Source organism: Lampetra planeri, chromosome 1, assembly GCF_965212315.1.
Source record: "Lampetra planeri chromosome 1, kcLamPlan1.2.h2, whole genome shotgun sequence".
Lineage (NCBI taxonomy): Eukaryota > Metazoa > Chordata > Hyperoartia > Petromyzontiformes > Petromyzontidae > Lampetra > Lampetra planeri.
Genome location: NC_136107.1, coordinates 7,864,044 through 7,884,765, shown reverse-complemented (window position 1 = coordinate 7,884,765; position 20,722 = coordinate 7,864,044). Strand labels below are relative to the sequence as shown.

The window sequence follows — 20,722 nt, the reverse complement described above, 5'->3', positions numbered from 1 at the left end:
TTTCCAGTCGTGATTTTCCCTGACCTAATTTTAGCATCGGTGTGTGCTGCCAAGGGCAGGCAATAGCACAAGTGTGGAAGGGAAGGTGGATGAGAAGACGTCAGAGTGTGTAATTTGTGCTCTTGAGGAATACGCAATGCACATATGCAGATTTAATGTCCCCATTTTGTTAAAAGTAGATAGTGGACATTTCAACACCTGATGGCCAGAATGCAAAAGTAAAAATATACATATGCTGCAAAAGGGAGAGCAATGGCTGATGCCAGGCCTTGGTGCCTGGCGCCAGGCCTTGGTGCCTGGCATCAAATGTGAGCTATGTTTGGCTTTGCAATCAGCTGCTATCACAGAGAGAATGGGGGAGTGCAAGAGGGCACAGCATCAAGGTAAATTGACACCAAGAGTCAATCCTTTATTAGGATATCCTGACCCTGGTTGTCTCCATTCCACAGCACTAAGCTTGTTTAAAAGCAGACCTTGTTTATCTGTTAAATAATTGCATAAATTTGATCGCTAAATTGCCACTGTAATGTTGTTAATTTTAATTGCACTTGCCGCTGCCATTTAAGCTGACGTAATTATTGACAAGATCTCATCGTGGCCAAAGCCGTTGATACCACGACCTCACCTCGCCGACGCTTTCTACCCACTGGCAGATTCTGTACCTGCTGAACAGTCAACACGCAGTGACCTCTAAGATCCGCCCTCACAGTCTCCCACCTTTTGATCTTAAGGTCTTCCCCTTGGTCGCCGAACTCGTGGAGACCACTCCAATGGCTGTATCGCCAATCAGCCCCCCTCTGTCCTTCACACACGTCCTACCCAACTGTTTTTTTGCCAGATCATATCTACAAAACTTACCTGTCACGTTTTCTCCTGGAATTCTGCATTGCTTATTCTATCTTGCCATGAAATTTCTAGCATCCGTTGCAAGACACCTGTCCTCAATTGTATTGGAGCTTATGCAATCCACTGTAATGATATTCCCTATAAATGTAGTTTATCAACCATAGGTCCTCTGCCATATGCCAAACTGCAGCAATATATGCCAGTATTTAGAATGATATCCGTCTTATAATAGGATAGCAATGCATGGTTTTCTTGTTACACAATTTCAACCCAGAAATACTTGCGTGGGCCCTCGATAGCATAGCCTCAAGCAAAGGTAAAGCCTGGACATGATGCCATTCCAGACCGGCTGCATCAATACAGGCAACTGCTCCAGACTAACAGACTCTATCCACGGCGGTAACTGATAACCCTGCGAGCCTGAAACAATGCAAGAGCGGCAACTCACTCAGTAAGCAGGCATGTACAAAGGGTCGCTTGCTAATAAAGTACGGTTTTAAAGATAGCCATTATTATTCACCGTGCAAATGGAGACTAAATTGCACATCTCGTTCCATATTGTACAGGTTTACCACAGAAAATCGCTTTACACGTATAAACTCCAGATGTTAATGCCACAATCCTTAATAATAACTAGCCTTTGTGGCTATAAACAACAGTTTTAAACTGAAACAATTTTTTTTCAAATTAAATTACAAGAAGTTTCAGTAAAAAAAGTTGATTTTACAACGCAATCATCAATAGTATTAAGCAAGGATTATGTGTATGTTAGGCATTGTGTGTGTATGTTTCATCAACCAATATATTATTGACCTTTGTAACCAGGTGATAGGCCACTCAAAAGAGTATATTTTGCAAGGGAGACATGGGGTACAAACACAAAAACAACACGCACAGTGTGAAAGATGTCGAACAGAATACAATGACAAAAACTTTAAATGTATTAAAAAAACACTAAGTAAACAGCATACATTGGAAAATAGAACAAGCCGTGTTCGTCGTTTGGGAAATTTGTGTACAACACGTGTGGCAAGCGCATGCTATTTTCGTTGTAGTGTGTGTGGCATGTGTCCAGGCTTCACTCAGTGGGTATAGAATTTGGTGCACACAGGTTGTACAGACTGGATGTGGCGTGAATGTGTATAGGGTGTTTACGATGGACGCATTGGGGAGGATGGATTGTATGTCTAATGAGGGGTATAATGTGAGGAGTTTGTTTTGGAAGGTTAGGTGAAGTATGTGTGTATGTATTATATGTAAGCTAGGTGTATCGCGTTTAGAGTGTTTGCATGCACAGTAGAGTGTACGTGAGAATGCTGTTTGGATGTAGAGTGTTAAGATGCTGCTTTAAGTGTGTACAGCGTGTGCGTACTGTGTGTGGGCTGGATATAGAGTCTGATATGTGCAGGCTGTGCTAAGCGTGTGGAGTGTGCTGAGCGTGTGGAGTGTGCCGTGCCTGCACCTGCTGACAGGGTTGTAGTCGACGGGCTGGGTGCGAGAACGCTCCTGATTTCTTCGCAGCCGTCTCTCCACGGCTGCGTTGCGGCTACGTGGCTTGCCGCTGGGTGAAGCACACAGCTCCACAGATGTCCTCTCCAGCTCCTGTGCATGACAAAGGGAGAAACGAAGGTGAACATTTTGACATTGAGTCAGAAACACATCCCAATAATTTTGCTCAAAGTACTACCACACTTTAAGATAATCGAGAATGATAACACACCAATGAAATAAAGTGTTTTTTAGCCATAATCTTCCTGAATAAGAATATAAATTTACAAAAAATCTGCGCAAGTATAGGAGGATGCTCATCATCATGTCATTCACTACCATCGTGTTTTTTTTTTCAGTTACACAAGACTGACGAAGCTTGCCGTAAAGCTGTAATGGTAGTGAAAGGCGAGCGAGTGTGCTTGTGGTGTGCAGCGCTCTCTCAAACGTTGGTGGCGGCAGAAAATAAAACCGCTGCCCTAAGGAAAATGTGGCGGACGCATTTCTATGCAGCCCACTAAAAATAATGGCAATGGTAACACAAGCCGCAGGGATCTCCAACAACTCACGTGGCAATCTTTCGTCCACTAGCTTCTCAAAATCACAAGATGACTACTTAGCATCAGACTTTTCGTGTTATCACGTTCGTACATTTTGTGAACAGCCGAAGAACTACGAAGAGCTTCAGGCAGACTTCTAAATTTAGGCAAAGGAGATTACATGTGTAGGATTACCCTGCACGGCCGTGTAAGCTGGCATCCTGCAACAAGATCTCAGATTTCTGCTGTAACCCAAACTCTGCCATCTGCTCCTGTCCAGCACGCAAGAGCAAGCACACGCAGTGAACTGTCCAATACCGATATTCTATCATTGTGCTACATTGCGGCAAGGTTGTCACGATTGGCGTCTAAAATATCGGTTTCAGGAGACTGGCCATTTCTGTGGATCACAATTAGTTTGATCTTTTCTGATGTCAACGTGACTCGTGTGTTCTCTTATGATTTCTCCACAGAGGAAATTCTGGAATTAAAATACCTTTCCGCTTTAGCAAATTAAATAACTGCAGCAGAACACGAAAAGAGATTTTCAACGTGAGAAACAACATGTTTCCGTTCACATTTTGCTGAGATCAACGTTTACCATTCGCAAATGTATAGAACAGAAGTCTTGAAACATGCATACAGTAAATCATAGCCCATTACTCAACTTCAAAAGCGTGGACATTGTAGCAAAAAACCAACACAAATGCTGTGGGAAATCTTTAAGAAACTAACTGATGTCAGCATAAATATATCTACAAAATGGGGCCTTTTTGCCAGTATCAAAGTATGAAAAAATAAGAATAGGTTTTACCCTTTCTGGAAATAAAACTGGTGTTAAGATGTTCAAACACAAAATGGAAACCTTTTCCACGAACCTATTCTTATTTTTTCATATTTTGATACTGGCATAAAGGTCCCATTTTGTAGCTGCTCACCCCGAGTGATAAATGCTCTGATAGTGGCATTGTCTTTGTATTGTTCGCCTTTTGGCATTCTCTGGTCTGACACTGGTGGGGCTAGGCCCTAAAGAAGGCTGTCTCTGGTGTAGGCCAATCAGTTTCAAAGACAAAGCATATATTATCAGAGCATGTTTGTTTGCATATTCACCACAAGTACGTGTGGTTAATGCAGATTTGAATCCTCGCAAAAGATTTCTATTTGGTGTTTGAACATCTTAACACCTGTTTTATTGCCAGAAAGGGTATAACTTATTCTTATTTTTCATACATAAATATACCTCTCAAAATCAATAAATCTTCACGTAAAATTCCAATGTATATAGCAGCCACATCCTTCTTCTGCCAGCTCTAAAAACATATTATATAAGTTTGAAAGCTCACCCCAAGGTGGGCCCTTACACAGTGTGTGACCCATAGGTGACCATTGCTATACTTGTGTAAGAAGCCTGCCCTCCATCACCATGCATACACACACGCACACCCACCATGGAAAACATCTTCCCTGAATGTGTGAAATGCACTATGCTATTTGTGAAATGCCCTATTTCAAACCTCCAAGTTGCCTATGCTATTCTACCATGAAATACTTAGCATCCTCTCCATACAAGCCTCAGTACTGCCAAAAACTACAAGAGTGCTTCAATAAGCAACGAGGTTTGAGTTATCCTGTGACCTATGTCACTGTGAATCGGTAAGCATTACACACTTAATGGTGCATGACCATGGAAAGCGCATGTAAGATTTTAATTTTCTGCAAATTACGCTGTGACATGGAAAATGTATCACGTGGTCAACAATGGCAGCACCCTTGAAAACCTGCACATTAGAAGAGCAGCGAGCTATTATTTACAGGGTTTTTTTCCCCTCTGAGGGTTTAAACACAACTTAAATTTACCAAACAATGGTGGTAACAATAGCTATTTTGGTAACATCAACTACAGCCAGCATCCATTATGAATCACAGTTCCTATGATCACTGTTACATTGTTTTTATAGCTTTCTTTTGGTGATTTCGAAAACGTATGGTTAAACCATGTTTGTTGAAGTATGGAGTTAGCCTGATAACTTTAACTAAATTGTCTTATGGTTGTTATTGTTAGACTTGCATCCCATTGGGATTTTTGCACACAGCGTTGTAATACGGTGCTTTTTTCTGGTTTTTCCTGGATGTTTCTGTTGCGCGTCGTCATTTTAAGATGTTCTTTGTTCATGTTTTTGTTTGTTGCGGTTGCAAGAGCCTCATGGCTCACAGGGCTATACCGAAAAATGAAACTGAAACTAAACAGGTGGAATAGCTGCCATCAGGACACACACATGTGTGTGATGATGGCAGAAGTGATTGGTAATAATCGTAATAATAGACCAGTTGATACTTCAACTACAGCCAGCATCCATTATATTGGGTGGCAGGTGAGTAGGAATTAAGCACCACCATTACGTGATTTGTCTCGCATCTCTCGAGAGATATCACCCATATAATACGTTCAAAACCGGTGACCTTTAACTTTTGATGTGACAAGAGAAGAGTTATATTTAATTACAGTAATACCCCCGGTTTACATCGGGGATGCGTTCCTGAAAGGTGCGCCGAATATCGAAACAACATAAATCAAAGCAATTCACAGGGCAGGTGGAGGCAAATGCTGTTGTGGCGACGGATACGAGAAAGGAAGGATGATGCTGTAAACGACATAAGTTTGGGTTGAGGTGATGCAAATAAGGTAGTAGTAGTATTTATAATAAGGTAACGACATATTTTCAAAACGACGTAAAAAGGGGAGACGTAAATCGGGGTATTGATGTACCAGACTGGAAACTGTCGTGAATAAAATTAAAGCATCGCCACTCCTTCCTCTAAACCAGCCGCTGCAATCTATTCCCTCACACTCACCCTGAAGAGTGACCTTTTTTCAGCGACACTCATCTTTGCCTTATCATCCACTTTCTCTTCTTCTCCTGCAAGACATCATGAGCTGCCATCAGTGCAATGCACATTTTATTTTAGTTTAGCATTTTTACTAACTGTAATGCACTTTTTCACTAACTGTAATAGACGCAACAGAGCATTTGCCCTTCCGTCTCATTTTACATCAGCAGTAATGATATTGCCAAAAATGATAAAAAAAACTTTTCCAATATACCTATAATTCCCTATTATTGACAACCTCTGACCTGTTTCGTCAACAGTGTGGATGAGTTGTTTACACTGAGCCTTCAGCCAAGCAAACTCTCATACCAAAGCTGAAATAAATAAAAGTTGCATGAGTCTGAAAAAGATACATTACGGTCCCAGCATCGATAATTAAATGGCCTCATTGACATTTTGTCTCTGTTAATAAAAGTGTTGCGAAACTTCCTTGCCATGGGTGTCGAGGTGCTGTACCCTGGCTTGCCATGAGATGGCAGCACAGCAAAATGTGGGATAATCTCATCATTCATCTTTTCTGTATGGGGGTTTCTCCAGGTGCTCCTGCTTCCTCGCGCATGTATAAACAGTCATTCATTGTCTTTAAAAAAAAATCTTAATGTATAGAAGGACTGCAGGGTCTCACTGCCGTCTGCTTGTCTGTGCTTCCTCGTGCCTCTGAATCGTTCTCTCTCTCTTCTCGAGTGAGCGAATCATTTACACTTCTAAAGCACCTTTCAACCGAAGGTCACAAGGTCCTGTATAGAGCAAAACGAACCATGCAGGTTTACACCAATCAATCCCTGAAAAAACTGCGTCTTATGGCGGGATTTGAATAAACCGAGGGAGTCAGCTGACCGAATGTCCAGTGGAAGTGAATTTCACAGCCTGGAGGCCACACGAGAAAAAGCCCGGTCACCCATCGGCACAAACAACAGGCCATAAAAAGTCCACATATGGGTGGATATTAAAGCTCCACTTGCATGGCTAAACTCCTGGGAACTCACCTTCTGACCCATCCAGGCCGATGAAAGGTCTGCTGCTGAAAAACAAACAAGCCCTTATTTTATACTCTGCTGCTTCTCAGATCCGACTCACACCGAAATGCATTTATCTTTAATTTCACCACAAAACAACCACAATAACCTCATAAAAACGTACAAATATTTTCCAATGTTACTATTAACAATTGTGATATGAATCATGTTTAATGTCACGTGACATGTACCATGCCTTCAAAGTCCAAGGTGGCTTAATAATTATTTTGCAATGAATAATAACATTTGGTGATGACATGGCCAAGCAGGAGCGCGTTTTCCCACTTGGTTGTAGAGGTTCAAGGTTCGAATCCAGCAGCGGTCCTGGTTTTTACTGCGGGTGTATTTAACATATCAAATGCGTGCCGTCTACTTCACAGTGGGCATTAAAGATCTCGTGACATTATTCGCAAGACTGTCGGCCATTGTGTGATAGCTTCATGGTCCAAATTTTAAGAATTTTACCTGCATATTACTCACGTGTAATTTAATCTACATTGCAATAATCGCCCCCTACTGTGAAACCTTGCCAGGACCCTCCTAACTCAGGGAGGCTTTCCTGGGTAAACAAGCATGAGAAGAAGAATACACCTGTTTTTTTACAGGGTATTATGTGAACATATGTATGTTCCGATTCATGTACCTATTTTGGACCGTCATTCTGCCACTTTTTTTGCACAACGATGGCCGATTCCATAAATAAACAAAAACATGCCACACGTGGCAATTCATGTACAACCCATTACGTACAAAACAATATGTATTCTGCCACGATTCATCGCACAATTGCAGAATGGCCAAAAGTGTGCAGTGTTAAGGGTTGAGTTGACATGACAGAATTGTGATAATTGGTGCTGATGATAACGTAAAACGAATGCTGTTGCTGCATATGATGATTATGATGATGAAAACGATGTTGCCGTTGCCATTGTAATTGCTGAGTTGATATTGCTTCTAATGAGGACAATGACAACGATGAAGGAATGTTTATCAGGGTGCTGGTGGGGAGGCCTACATCCAGCAGTGGATTGACAAAGGGCTATACATTATTATTACACATTTTAATGTTTACCGAAATGCTTGGCGGTTTTCTTGTTGTTATATTTGCTTGAGCATGCATGCCACTGATGTTTTCCAGGCATGCTGATTTAGCAGACTTTGACTATTTTTTTTATCATATCTTAATCTTTGATCTTGAGTAATGCTAATTATTTATTGCCCTTTGTAAATCCACAGGTTTTGACCTTCGAGTATGTGTCTGGCTATGAATGCAGCAATAGGTTCTTCAATCTATCTGTGTTGACATTTGAGTGTTATCCCCTCCAGGCAAGGGTTTCCTCTGTGTGTCCTGGGTACCGTGCACTGTCCTCCCGCTCGGCAGATGTGATGGGCTGCGTGCGGAAGCGTTCCGAGCTCCTCCTCTCAGCACCGCGGGGCGAGCGGGGTGAGCGTGCCACGTTGCTACCGCCACTACTACTGCAGGCATGCAGTGGGGTGAGGTACAGCAACAAGACAGGACATTAGCAGAGCAGCACAGTGACATGCGGCAAAAGCCTATGACAACACGCAAAGCACCACGTATGCATGCACACACATCAACACAAGCGCACGATGTGAACGCATGCAAACGACAACAGTGAAGACGGTGGACGGCCAGTGGGGTCAAATGCAATGCATGGAGCCATCGCAGTCCACATCACAGCAAAAACGCGGCCAACAGCTGGATTGCACAGTATGTAGGTTCACGGAATTGTGATATCAAAATAGCAGTATTTTGCAAGAAATGTGGACTTCATTCATGTCAACCATGAAACACGACCCCGACCGGTGAGAGTTGCGCAGTGAGATAACAGAGCCCACGTCAACTGCTGACACAGCACAAGATCTCACGAAGCAATTGCCCTGAATATGTCATCAGTCTTAATCTGTACAAACAAAACTTTATTGTAAGTACAAACCACTTATAAGTGCATTGACTGGGACTTTAAAGAAAGAGTGCATAACAACACAAATTCACGGTCTAAAACGAAAGAGGGAGCATTCTCAGTGGACATGCATCACAGCAGCACACTGCAGGCCACTTGAGCCAGACAAAACCAGCAGTTAAAAAAACTTCAGTAACAAAGCACACATGCTACTGCTTGTAATTAACTAGGTGGGGGGGTCCCATAACAGCGGTGCCAGTGTGCGCACACAATATAACACACACACACATAATGTGTGCTGCAGTGGGCTCACGTGCATAAACAAACATGTTATCAATAGTGAGGTGACAGTGAGACAATCTTAACATCTACTGTGTTGAACAACCGAAATAATTCTAGATTTGAAGTTTTCGTGACTGCAAGGGTCCATACTCTTTGGTTTTTCGGTAAAGTCACGTAGGTAAAAAAGAGAAAATAAATTAAATCACGTAGTGACGCCTCATTCATTTTGCTCGAGCAGTCAACACCTAGTGTCGGTTGCTTGTGTTGCTTCCGAAACGTCGTGATTTAATTTATTTTCTTTTTTTTTACCTACGTGACTTTACCGAAAAAATCTAACCGAAATAATGTGAGAGATATATATATATTTGGCACTGGCATGAGTTCATGTAGATCACTCTGAAAATGAAATTTCAATATTCCTCCAATTGTTTTGGTTACGACTGGAAGTATTGTTCATGTTCACAGTAATGTTTTTATGTTAAGTATGTCCCACTGTGCATGCAGTAAATTAGCGACACTCACACAACAGTCAAACAACGAAAGGAACTCCACACGGCGGCTTTCTTTTTGTGTCCACACAGGGCACGCTAGGGTCTGCGATGCTGCCTTTGCAGCAGACAGATTATGCACCAACTCAATTGAACAAAGCGCAGCTGACACTAAATATCACGTGCCTGAGGACCGTGCGGACAGAAGAAGAGAGCCGCTAGCTCACAGGTGGTGAAAACCTACGGGCTGTCTGTCACGCGGGCGTTCGCGGCCGCAAACAGCCTGCGCAACTTGGACACGGAGATGCGTGTATCAAGAGGAGAACTTTCCCCCCATTCCCCCTTCGTGCCTCCCTCCCCCTCCTGTTCAACACCAACTTTCACAAACGCTGGCGACCCTTCAGCGCTTGCTGGCCGACATCTGGGCCATTCCACCTCACTGGCCCACAATCCAGACGTGTTGTCGGAGCAAGAGGGGAGATCGTTTGAGAGGGATGTGGTTCTTCTCAGCCACTGGTCTCTCCTGGGTGTGATCCTTGTAGAGTGAGAACTCATGTAGTTTGAGGCAGGATCTGCAATCGGCTGAGAGTGTTGACGCATGACTCTCAGCCTGGAGTGTGCTTGGGTGTCAAACTTCCTACTTGTCGCACACCTTTCAAAGGGTTCGCAACAAATTTGGTTGATTTGGTCTCCACTTGTTCTATTTTGAAGAGAATCACTCTCCGTCATTCTTCTGCCAGACCAGGAACTGTTCTCAAAGTTTCTTATCCTCAAGTTTGTTTTTGAAGGAGTCTCTCCAGAGATCACTTTTCCATGAAACAATTTGTGTGCCTCTTCCTTTGGAGTGAAGTCACTGCCATGCAGCCGCACACGTTCCTGCCTCCATGGACTCTCCGGCTCCCGATGGCTCTGCTCCTGGATGCCATCACAGAGGCTGTGATGGCTTCTCAAGAGTCGTCTTAGAGCAAGATGGAGAAACAGGAGAGGGCCTTGAGTTGCGTCGATCGCCCCCATTTACCATTACAGCACAGCACTCACACATTCAGCACCACGACACAAGAACAAGGCATGCGCAGCCTCCACAAACAAATAACGAGTCGTCGGGCCATATGGAACATGGCATCACAGCTGACACAACCGAGGCTCCCGAGTGCCCGTGTGCCAGCACATAAACCATCACGCGAACTCCGGTCATCCTCACAGCGGCTTTTGGAAAGCCATCGAACAAAGTTAGTCACTGAATCGTGTGCTTTCAGATGTGCTTCTGCGGCCATCTGGAACGCTCTTCCTTCCGATATTAGAAAGCCACTGGAGCTATGCACTTTATAATCTGGATTGAAAACTCCTTTCTTCAGAACTGCGTTTTGGGTTTAGTTTGTTGTCCTTCCCCCGCACCTTCGATTAGCGTGGCTGGCTATGTATGGTGCGAAAAAAGTTCAACATACATACGTACATACATACTTCAACCCATGAGCACTGCCTTGCGAGGCTCACTCTCAGCAGCTTTATTAATTACAATGGAACAGAGTGTTCCCTAGCAGTGAAAAACATGAAATTATTAAACAAAACTTAATATGTTCTACGCTGGAGGGGGTCTCCTCAATAAATAAAGAAAACCATTTCACGCACAGGATGAGTTGAGCAGCACATACCTCCAATTAACTGCAATTATCCACAAATTTTTACCATGGATAAGTGGAACAAAATGCACGGATAACTCCGCAGATGATAGGATCTGCAATATTGGTCCCCTCCATTACTGAGGCTACTCTCCTGAATTCATTCAAGCAGAATGAATTCAGGAGAGAAAAAACGAGATGGATATCTAATAGCAAGTCAGTGTTACACACATGAAAGTGGAATGTAAACACACCATTAACACAACCCAGAATATCCTCTCTAGTTAAAAACTATTAAAACTATTTTATATTGTACCAAGTAAGACCCACTGAGCTATACAGCTCTTTTTCAGAAGTGACCTGTCCAAAACATAGTTGGCTTACCACGTGGAAATGTATCGCAGCCAAATGCCCTAAACACGTGATGTTGATTTTAAATGTGGAGGGAAAAACCGGAGGCCTTGTAGGAAAATCCACGCGACCATTGGGAGAACATGCAAACTCCAAATATACAGCAGGCGTCAAGGTCGGGATTGAACCCACGTCCTCCTGCATACCAGGGGAGGGGATTTAACATCTCGCCACCACGGCGTTCTGTTTAGCATAACTATAGATTGGCATACCTCCTGCTGGACATATATACCCTGCCATTTACATTCACATTAAACACTAAAGAAACCACAGCAAGTGCCTTTATAAGCAGCACTGCATCCACAATGCTGCAGATACTCGGCCAGACCCTCCCAAGCCACTGATAGGCAGCGTGAAAGGCAAACACACCAAACTCATCAATTGTAGACGCACGCGTCCACGTACACAAATACAACAGTGATCCTGCATACATCTGCACACACACACACTCCTATGTCCTACACACACATGCAAACGTGTGAGCACTCGCACAACTACTACCAGCACTCTCATACATGAATACACTAGGTGATTCTGTCTTTGACCAAAGGTGATGGTATATTTTACTTCATGCTGCTTTTTCCAATTATGTATTGGATTTTGTTCATTGCTGTTGTGCTTTTTTTTCTCCAGAATCTTCAATGTTCGAGTGATGTTGAACAAATTAATTATAAAACAAACAACATGACACATTGTGCATGGAAAACACTTGAACCACACATTAACAGACACACATTTTCCAAACCTTAACATTCCATTTCTAATACATGCTAATCCATAAAGAAAACGTCACTCTACGTCACAGAAGCGGTCCCATACACACAGCTAGACTCCACACAGCTCAACACACGGCACACCGCACAACCGATTATATTATTTTCACAAAGAGAACAATCTCATCACAACCTTGCACGCTCACCTTTCTGCGCTGAGCAAGTCAGGGCAAGGAGAGGCCGAGAGCTCAGAATGAGACCTGCTTGGTGAATCCAGTATGGAGGCGTTCAACGAGGGGCTTGTGTTGACCTTGGGGTCAGTGTCTCCGACAGGCTGAGCAGAACGACGACGCAGGCTGCTCCGGCTCGGCTCCAGGCTGTGGCTCCTTGCTACAGGTTGGCGCGCATCACTTGGCTTCTGCTCAAAACTCAAATTTGGTTCCATCTCATTTTGATTACTTGGGATAAGAGAAGGTGGCACCCTGCTTTCTCCTCCACCTGGGCTCCGTCGATAGTAATAGGTTGCCGTTGAAGTGTAGTTCTCCAGCAAACTCTCCCCTCCCGCAGGATCAGCATCGTGGGGAATCACCCGTCCGTGTCTATTTGTGTGAACTGCATCTTCCTGAAGAGCTATTTCTCCAGCTGCACTATCATTAACTTTGTTATCAATATCAAGAGATGGAAGATGCTGTCCCCTTCTCGAGGATAGTCCTGTGGTGGATGTTGCCAAAGTTGCTTCATTGTCATCTGAGCTTCTGCTTACAGGAGATTCCCGTGCACGTGAGCGTGCTCTGCGGGGTTGTTCGCTCCCCGTTTCAACGGCGTCGGGGCCACGAGTTCTCGAGCTTTCACTTCCTCCGTACTTCTCGGCGAGCTGCCGGCGCCGCTCTGCCTTGTAACGCGCGATCCGCTCCGCTCGTGACTCAGCATCGCCGGGGGTAGATGCCGCTTGCTGGCTCCGATCATCCGGCTCACGCACCGCCTCCCTCGTATCTGGCCCCTTCTCCGTCTCCCTCTTTTGACCTGCACAAGCCAGCAGCGACAACCAGCACAATTGTTATTCACAGTTTACATTTTCTTTGCAGTTTTAGTCGCAGTTGAGTTTATCATTTGGATGGCTTGGGCCCCTTTAGATCGTGACACCAGCACAATATTTGTTGTTGTTGTTGTTTAAAACGCAATTGCTGAGCACAGGGCCCAAAGGCCACAAACGTCAAGTGGCCAGAAACAACCAGCACTATCAACGTTGTCTTTTGATAGGAGTTTAACACGTAGGCTCTTGAAACTAATTTCATCCATAATATCTAACCCAAAAAACCTGAATTGTGCAAGGTTATGAATGAGTTGAGTAAAAGTGACGATGGGAGGGAATTTCAAAGTGGAGCAGTGCAATGGAAGAAGCAGAAAGCAAGTGTTGTGACCTGCAGTGTGGCGAGAGAGTGAGTGTGCTGTTGTGACCTGCAGTATTTTTACCAAAAGGGCTGTAAGAAGTCATAATTCTCGTTGTACACTGTGTCATTTTCTTTTTACAGTTTGATATTTTTTTTTTATTTTACACAGTATGCTAGTTTGTATAGGTTACATTTTAAATATTTATTTTGAATTCACATTTCAAAAAACACATCCTTGGACGCTTCGCGCCTGCTTTCCAAAGTTTGTTTTTTATATCACACTGACTTTACACCACATTTTCTCCTCTGTATACCATACAACAAGAGTCTCAATGGACTCTCGCTTGGTAACACAGACGGTGCCCACTGACCAACTCCAAATGGCTGGGTAAGCCAGTGGTGATTTGTCATTTTGGTGACCCGGGTTACATTTACAAATGAGACTATCCTGGTCTTTTAAATTCTCACCTGGTTAAAAAATATAAACTGGAAATTTGACGTGGCATTAATGAAGTTGGCAGTTAAGATACCAGGATTAATTTTGTAAATTATACTGGAAATTACCAAGGATGACCTGCTTTATAATTACAGAACACTCATTAACACTCTCAAGCCAGAATTACAAGTCGTCAAATAAACACCCAAAATATGTCGAAAAATATTGAATAACATTGCAAAGCAGTATGTATATCATAGCGGTCCAATCACGGTGGACGTCACACACGGAAGGGTTGAGCATGCACGCATGCGTGCAATACCGAATCCATTGGTGTGGTCCACACAGGCGGATGTGGGGGAAGCTGCCACGCGTCGAGTTGAGCTGTCCCCTTCCAGCACCGGCCTGGTGAACACCCTGGTCCTCACGTTCTCCTCGTCAGTCATGGCATCCACGCGACGCGACAGGCGTTCTCTCCTGCAGCGCACGCACACACACACGTGTAACCCCGCACACAAATCCTCCAGCATGCAACATTATGAATGAGCATAAACGTCTGTAGTGATTGATTATGCAATCACTCTACACGCATATGGCCAGAGTATACCATATGTAAACACATGCACGTATGAGCAGTGGCAAAGGCTATCACCACTGAGTGAGATTGAGTGAGAGAAGCAGTGGAGAAGCTGCCGCTCAACTCACAAGCGAGATGTTCCATCCCGTCGCCGAACATATCGTGCTTTTTAAAAATATCCCAAAACAAGAGGAAGTAGAAACTACATGGCAAATGTAATTTAGGGATCGAGTTTTGTTTTTTATTAATGTATGACGATAACACAAATCAGTGGGACACTTGTATCAGGAACACTTAGCAGTGTCAATGGATAAGGGTGAGACGAGAGATGCAGAACGTCTGAGACAAACACGTAACGAAGTTTCAACGAATAAATGAAGTTACAAGATACATATAAAAAAAAACCTTTACCTATTCATGTTGTAAATCTGTCCACTTTCAAACAATTTTCTCAGCTCTGAAACTGGAAACAAAACCCGCAACATAAACATTTGAAACGCATGTTTTAACAAAACGCTCATGTAACAAAAATTGTGTGTGTGAAATAAACCTAGAATTTTCCGAACAGATCAGCGTAGCGATGCAAAAAGACCTGCATGAAAAATCTTGAACTGAGAATTAAACTTGGAAAAGTGCACCACATCACGAGCACATGGCCCGGATATGCAATATCAGCGCAAAGTCAGAATCTGTCAAGTTAGGACCCAGAATTCTGCGCACAGGAGCGTGGAGGCGGTTACAAGGGCTTCCGGCCGGTTGTGGATTTACCTTGATCCCATCACGCAAACCTCAACCACAACGTGCATCTCCTCAAGCTCACGACATCACTGTGCAAACATCACGAGGGACAACGGCACACGCCAAGTCCCTTGGGCGACGTTCCGTCAGCCGCTCGCTATGGAAACGATTTGACAGCGAGGGAAGGCACTTGTGCATGCATCGCCTCTCTTCAACTGCTTGCCACGGAGAGGCTGACTCACACAGTAACCGCAGGGCCTGTCCCAAAACAATCAAATTAAATGGGACACTGAGCTGTGCAGTTTTAATTTGATGTCATTGATAAAAAAAAAATCAAGAAAAAAATTCAGCTATATATACATCGGTCATTGATTGATCACAGTACTAGGAAAGGGAGTGTGCCTTTTTTCAGGAGTCCTTACTCAAAGGGCTCCTGTGCCCAATGTAAAAACTCACTCCTGTGCCCATTGAAAGAGTGTCACTATGATTGCGCATGCAGCATATAACTTCATTTAAGCTAAAAACCACATTATCAATTATCAACCATGAACAATTTCACTGCTAGATGAAGGCCTCCACCAAACAGATGCCAACTATACTCTTTGGTTCTTCCGGTAAAGTCACGTAGATGAAAAAATAAAATAAAAATAACAAATTAAGACTAAAAAAAATAGAAATAACTAAATTAAATCACGACGTTTCAGAAGCGACACAAGCTTCCGTTATCAGGTGGGACAACCACAGTAAGAAACAAAAATTACTGTAAACGTCGTGATTTAATTTAGTTTTTTCTATTTTTTATTTTTATCCTTAATTTTTCATTTTTATTTTATTTTTTCACCTACGTCACTTTACCAAAAGAACCAAAGAGTATGGATCCTTGCAGTCACGAAAACTTAAAATCTAGAAATATGCCAACTCTCACGATCTTGCGATGTAACAATCCACTCAGCACCCTGCCAGTGCGTCATCATTAATCCCTTGCAGCGACATGTCCTGCCCATGCCCACTTACTTTTCTTAACAGTTTGGATGATGTCATTACCTTCCTGGCAGTCCCTGTTGCAGTGTTCTTAGACTGCTTATGAATTGTGAAATACAGAGTGGCCCGCATCCTGAAGATTACGGGCCACTCACTCTACATGCAATAGCTGTCACTTGCGATTAATCAGCGTGTCCTAAGATTTCAGCGTACAGCGACACACAAACATTGCGTACCACTGGGCAGTAGCGACACGAGACGCTCCTTGCTCGCTGGACAGCTGGCCGAGCGCTTACTCCTGCTGCCACGCAGAAACGCACAGCACACACGTACACACACAAGCGCGCACGTGTATGGAGTCACACAAACGTGCAGACACTCATTTTACATATATGCACTGACATAGAAGCCCACAAAGCCTCCACTCAAAGTTTCGGCGTTGAGCAAAATGGCTAACTGTATATGTGTGTCTTAAACTTGACACATACAGGGATAACTAACCCCTATATTAATCACACAATTTTACAACATTTTTATGTTAATAGCGTTTAGATTGACAACGATCTACAACGGCCACAACACAGGGTATACAATGGTCCTTCACGAACCATAAAAGATAGATTGTTGCACGTATGTATGTTGAACTTCATTCGCACCGTACGTAGCCAACCGTGCTAATCGGAGGTGCGGGGGAAGGACAACAAACTAAATGCAACAATAGTAGCTCTAAATAAATGAATTTTCTAATTATTTGAACATCTGCTCAAAGTGCATAGCTCCAGTGGCTTCTCGGTTTAGGATGGTAACGCAGATGTAGCGTACCTATGGGAGCTGTCTGTGTGCAAGGGGCGACTGCAGCGGGGAGTCTTCCACCGTCTCTCTAACTCCAGGTACTCGTCAACAGCTGGGAGGAGGATGAGGTCCGTGGAGGAGCCAGACGCGGGAGGACAGCAGAGAGATCGGGTAACAGAAGCCAGGGAGAAAAAAAAAGCATCAGATATTTAAGCTTCTTTATTTTTTTATATTTTTAGTTCTGTTTCCCATATTGTTCAGATGAATTTGTCTTTACAGTAATTTCACATGTTAAAATATGTAAAGTTTAGCTAATTTAATATAAAATTGCTTGTTAATGTATAGTTATTATTTATGTGTTTTTATTTACCCACATTTGTGTCATGTGCTGTAAACATCTACTCGTGTCACTTAGCAGTTCACATTCAGAACTTGACCATGTACAGTTGTTTCTGTATTGCTTTGTTCACGTGTTTTTGTTGCATCCAGGAACCCGATCGAAAATGAGCATTTTATTGCCGAAAGGGTTTTACCTGTGCCAAAATAAAACATAAAACATAACTGTATTGACCCATCTCAGATCGCTCCTGTGACAAAACAGATTAAGGCAGGGTGCTTGGGATTGTGATTGCACAAATGAGACATCTGTGCGGGAAAAACACATGTTTGTTGAACTTCTTTCACACCGCACATAGCCCAACCATTATAATCGGAGGTGTGTTTAGCGATGCGTCTCTTACAACCTTCCCATCTCCACACGTGGATAACCTCCATCCAACTCTACATTCCAGCAGCCTCTCCTTTCTCTATCCCCTGGCTCATTGTTTGCTCAGCAGGTGGCAACTACGTATGCTGTGTTGCTCCCATGGTTTTTGACTCCTTACCCCTCAACTATCCACACCAAAAGTGTCCTTCGGTAAAAAAAATCGAAACGGATAACCATCTCCTGCAGTTCATTCCTTACCCTTCTTTAGCAACGTTCCACTGTACTGTGGACATCTAAACCCACACACAATTTATTTACATATGTATTTATTGGTTACAAATCAAATGCTTATCAAAATATCAAAAGAAACACATTTGTTTAGATATATTATTGTTGTTGTTGTAATATTATCAATTTAGCACATTATTCGTTCGGTGAATGAGGCATACATTCCATTTAAGTCCGATTTGGATCAAACCACTTTACCAGAGTGGATTGGGTCACCAGATTGATCGTAGGAGTTATATAAATATTTATTTCAGTCACCTGTAATAAACACAGACCACACATCCTTAGTCAAACAATCATCCAGACGATAGACACATTCAAAGCACCCTCTTTGGTTATTCGGTAAAGTCACGTAGAAATTATATAAATGAAATAATACAATACGACGTTTCAATTGCAACACAAGCAACCGTCATCAGGTAGAACTACATTTGAGAGAGAGACAAAACACAGACACGGAGACACACACAGACAGACACACAAGTAGAGAGAGACAAAACAGAGACACACAGAGAGAGACACACAACATAGACACACAGAGACCCAATGCCTCTGTGTCGAGGCCTTAAATAGAGATCTGATAAAGATAAATCATCTTGTGTTGCAATCGAAACGTCGTATTCTATTATTTTATTTATTTTTATTTCTACTTGACTTTACCGAAAGAACCAAAGAGTAATTCCTGCAGTCATGAAAGCTTCAAATCAAGTTTTATAGAACCCTATTATCAGCATTAAAAACTGTCAGGGTAACAGCTAGGACTGACCTATCAAGAGCAGCAAGACATCAAAGGGCAAGATGCCAATGCTTGCAGCTACGATTACATCTTTGGTGTTGATATTGGAAAAATACACCATCATAATGTTTTATCTCATAACGTGTTCCATAAGAACACGTGAATTCAGGGCGTGCTTCAGTTTCATGAATATAAAGATGGTAGGCAAACATGGGAAGCAGAACAAAAACATTTTGATACCTGAAATTGCATCCATATATAAACTTCGTACACATGTATTCAGATATAGGATTACAAAATTAAATTACTATTTAAAAGAAAGGATCAGATGGAATGGGAATGTCACCCCACTGTGATCGGGTCACATCCTAATTGGCTGATAGGCTTACAGGCCCGCACGGCCATTAACAGCCGCCCCCAATGGCCAGAGCCACAGTAGTGTACGGGGTTACACACCGACCTCCCTCCTGTTTAATCACAAGGTGCTGCTGAGCTTAATTCCCAAGTGTAGTTTACGTGCTTATAAACAGTGTAAAGGGGGGTAAAAAACGCTTCTTTACAATATTTTATTCGTAAAATTCATCTTATTAGAAGATGCAAAATACAGTTTTTACTATATTTAAAAAAATGAACCCGTAAAAACAAAGTTTTTCACTATAAATCCTTTATATGCGTGGCATCGGTTTCATTTTATTATTCATTTCTGTTTTTCTTGAGTAAGCAAGCAAGCAAGTGAAGTTAATATAAAGGATTTAAAAATGAAAGATCACCTCTTGACATGCCCCATATATTCCCGAAGGCACTAGCGTTGACCCGTTTTACCACTTTCAAGAACCTGGCGGCTTCAATTTAACTGCTCTATAAATAGTCTCCATTGTACAGCGTGGGGACAGGGATTTCATGCCATGTGGTTAGTCAACATTTGCGTCATCATGAAACGGGCGGCTACAGTCCTCTCGTCCTCTGATTGTCTGCCACAATTAAGCAATTGGTAATTAAATATTTTTAAAAAATTCCCTAAACAGTGTAAAATTTAGGAAAAAATTTTTCATGAAAATTAATTGTCAAGCACAACGAGTCTGTGTGCAAAATGTCAGCTCGATTGGATCACGGGAAGTGGGTTAAAAAACGACCGAAAGATTTGCACGGTCCTAAGCAAGCAAGCAAGCATGCAAGCACGCAAGCAAGCAAGCAAGCGAACTTAATATAAAGGATTTAAAAATGCATACACTTCACTAACTTGGAAACTAAACCTGGGAACTTCGATTCCAATAGGGCGTGTATTTGAGCCAGCTACACTCACAACAGCACACATGCTGCGGTGGGGGGGGGAATTACACTTGTGATGAAAATACCCGTTTGCGATCAAAATGTGCTGCTGATCAATCAGATCCAGAAAAGAACCTGCATGGCATGGGATTGGATTGAATTGGGTTCCATTATATCACGAGATAAAATGAGGCTCTAAACCGTGCAGATTTAATAGCCTTTGTGGATTGTTGCTTAATTCCGCTTATTCCAGCTCTCAAGGATTATCATTTGCCTGGCAATGCACACTCTTATGCAGGTGATATAAAAAGTTGAACTTATTTCGCACCGTACGTCGCCAACCGTGCTAAACAGAGGTACGGGGGGAAGGACAACAAACTAAACACAAAAAGCCAACAACAACAACCGCCATTCGCCACTAAGTGGCGGTGACGTCACCACAACGCTTGTGCCAGGCTGTGTGCAAGTTGAGGCCACGTAAAGAGGGGGACCACCAGGACATCCTTTTAATCCAGCAGAACCCATCCAGTGGTCCAGACTGTTGTTATGATATTATATAGGGCAGTCTGTGCACAAACGCCACCCTCCCTCA

General features: G+C 42.9%; 1 protein-coding gene across 9 annotated transcripts in view; it reads right to left on the bottom strand.

Annotated features, from left to right (window-relative positions):
* The window catches only part of LOC144736511 (supervillin-like), a 144,101-nt gene that overhangs the window by 72,314 nt on the left and 51,065 nt on the right, over nt 1-20,722 (bottom strand). For 5 of the 9 annotated variants that reach the window (XM_078619094.1, XM_078619241.1, XM_078619326.1 and 2 more), the window contains 9 exons: nt 17,162-17,243; nt 16,576-16,640; nt 15,032-15,083; nt 14,366-14,520; nt 12,423-13,239; nt 8,135-8,254; nt 6,749-6,783; nt 5,727-5,791; nt 2,309-2,448 (listed from right to left, as the gene is read on the bottom strand). In XM_078619094.1, the coding sequence (XP_078475220.1) occupies nt 2,309-2,448; nt 5,727-5,791; nt 6,749-6,783; nt 8,135-8,254; nt 12,423-13,239; nt 14,366-14,520; nt 15,032-15,039 (1,340 nt within the window). In that variant the 5' untranslated portion in view covers nt 15,040-15,083; nt 16,576-16,640; nt 17,162-17,243. Of the gene's footprint in view, nt 1-2,308; nt 2,449-5,726; nt 5,792-6,748; nt 6,784-8,134; nt 8,255-9,717; nt 10,432-12,422; nt 13,240-14,365; nt 14,521-15,031; nt 15,084-16,575; nt 16,641-17,161; nt 17,244-20,722 lie in introns of all 9 variants that reach the window. The other 4 variants (XM_078619666.1, XM_078619388.1, XM_078619467.1 and 1 more) reach the window with 4 other exon arrangements.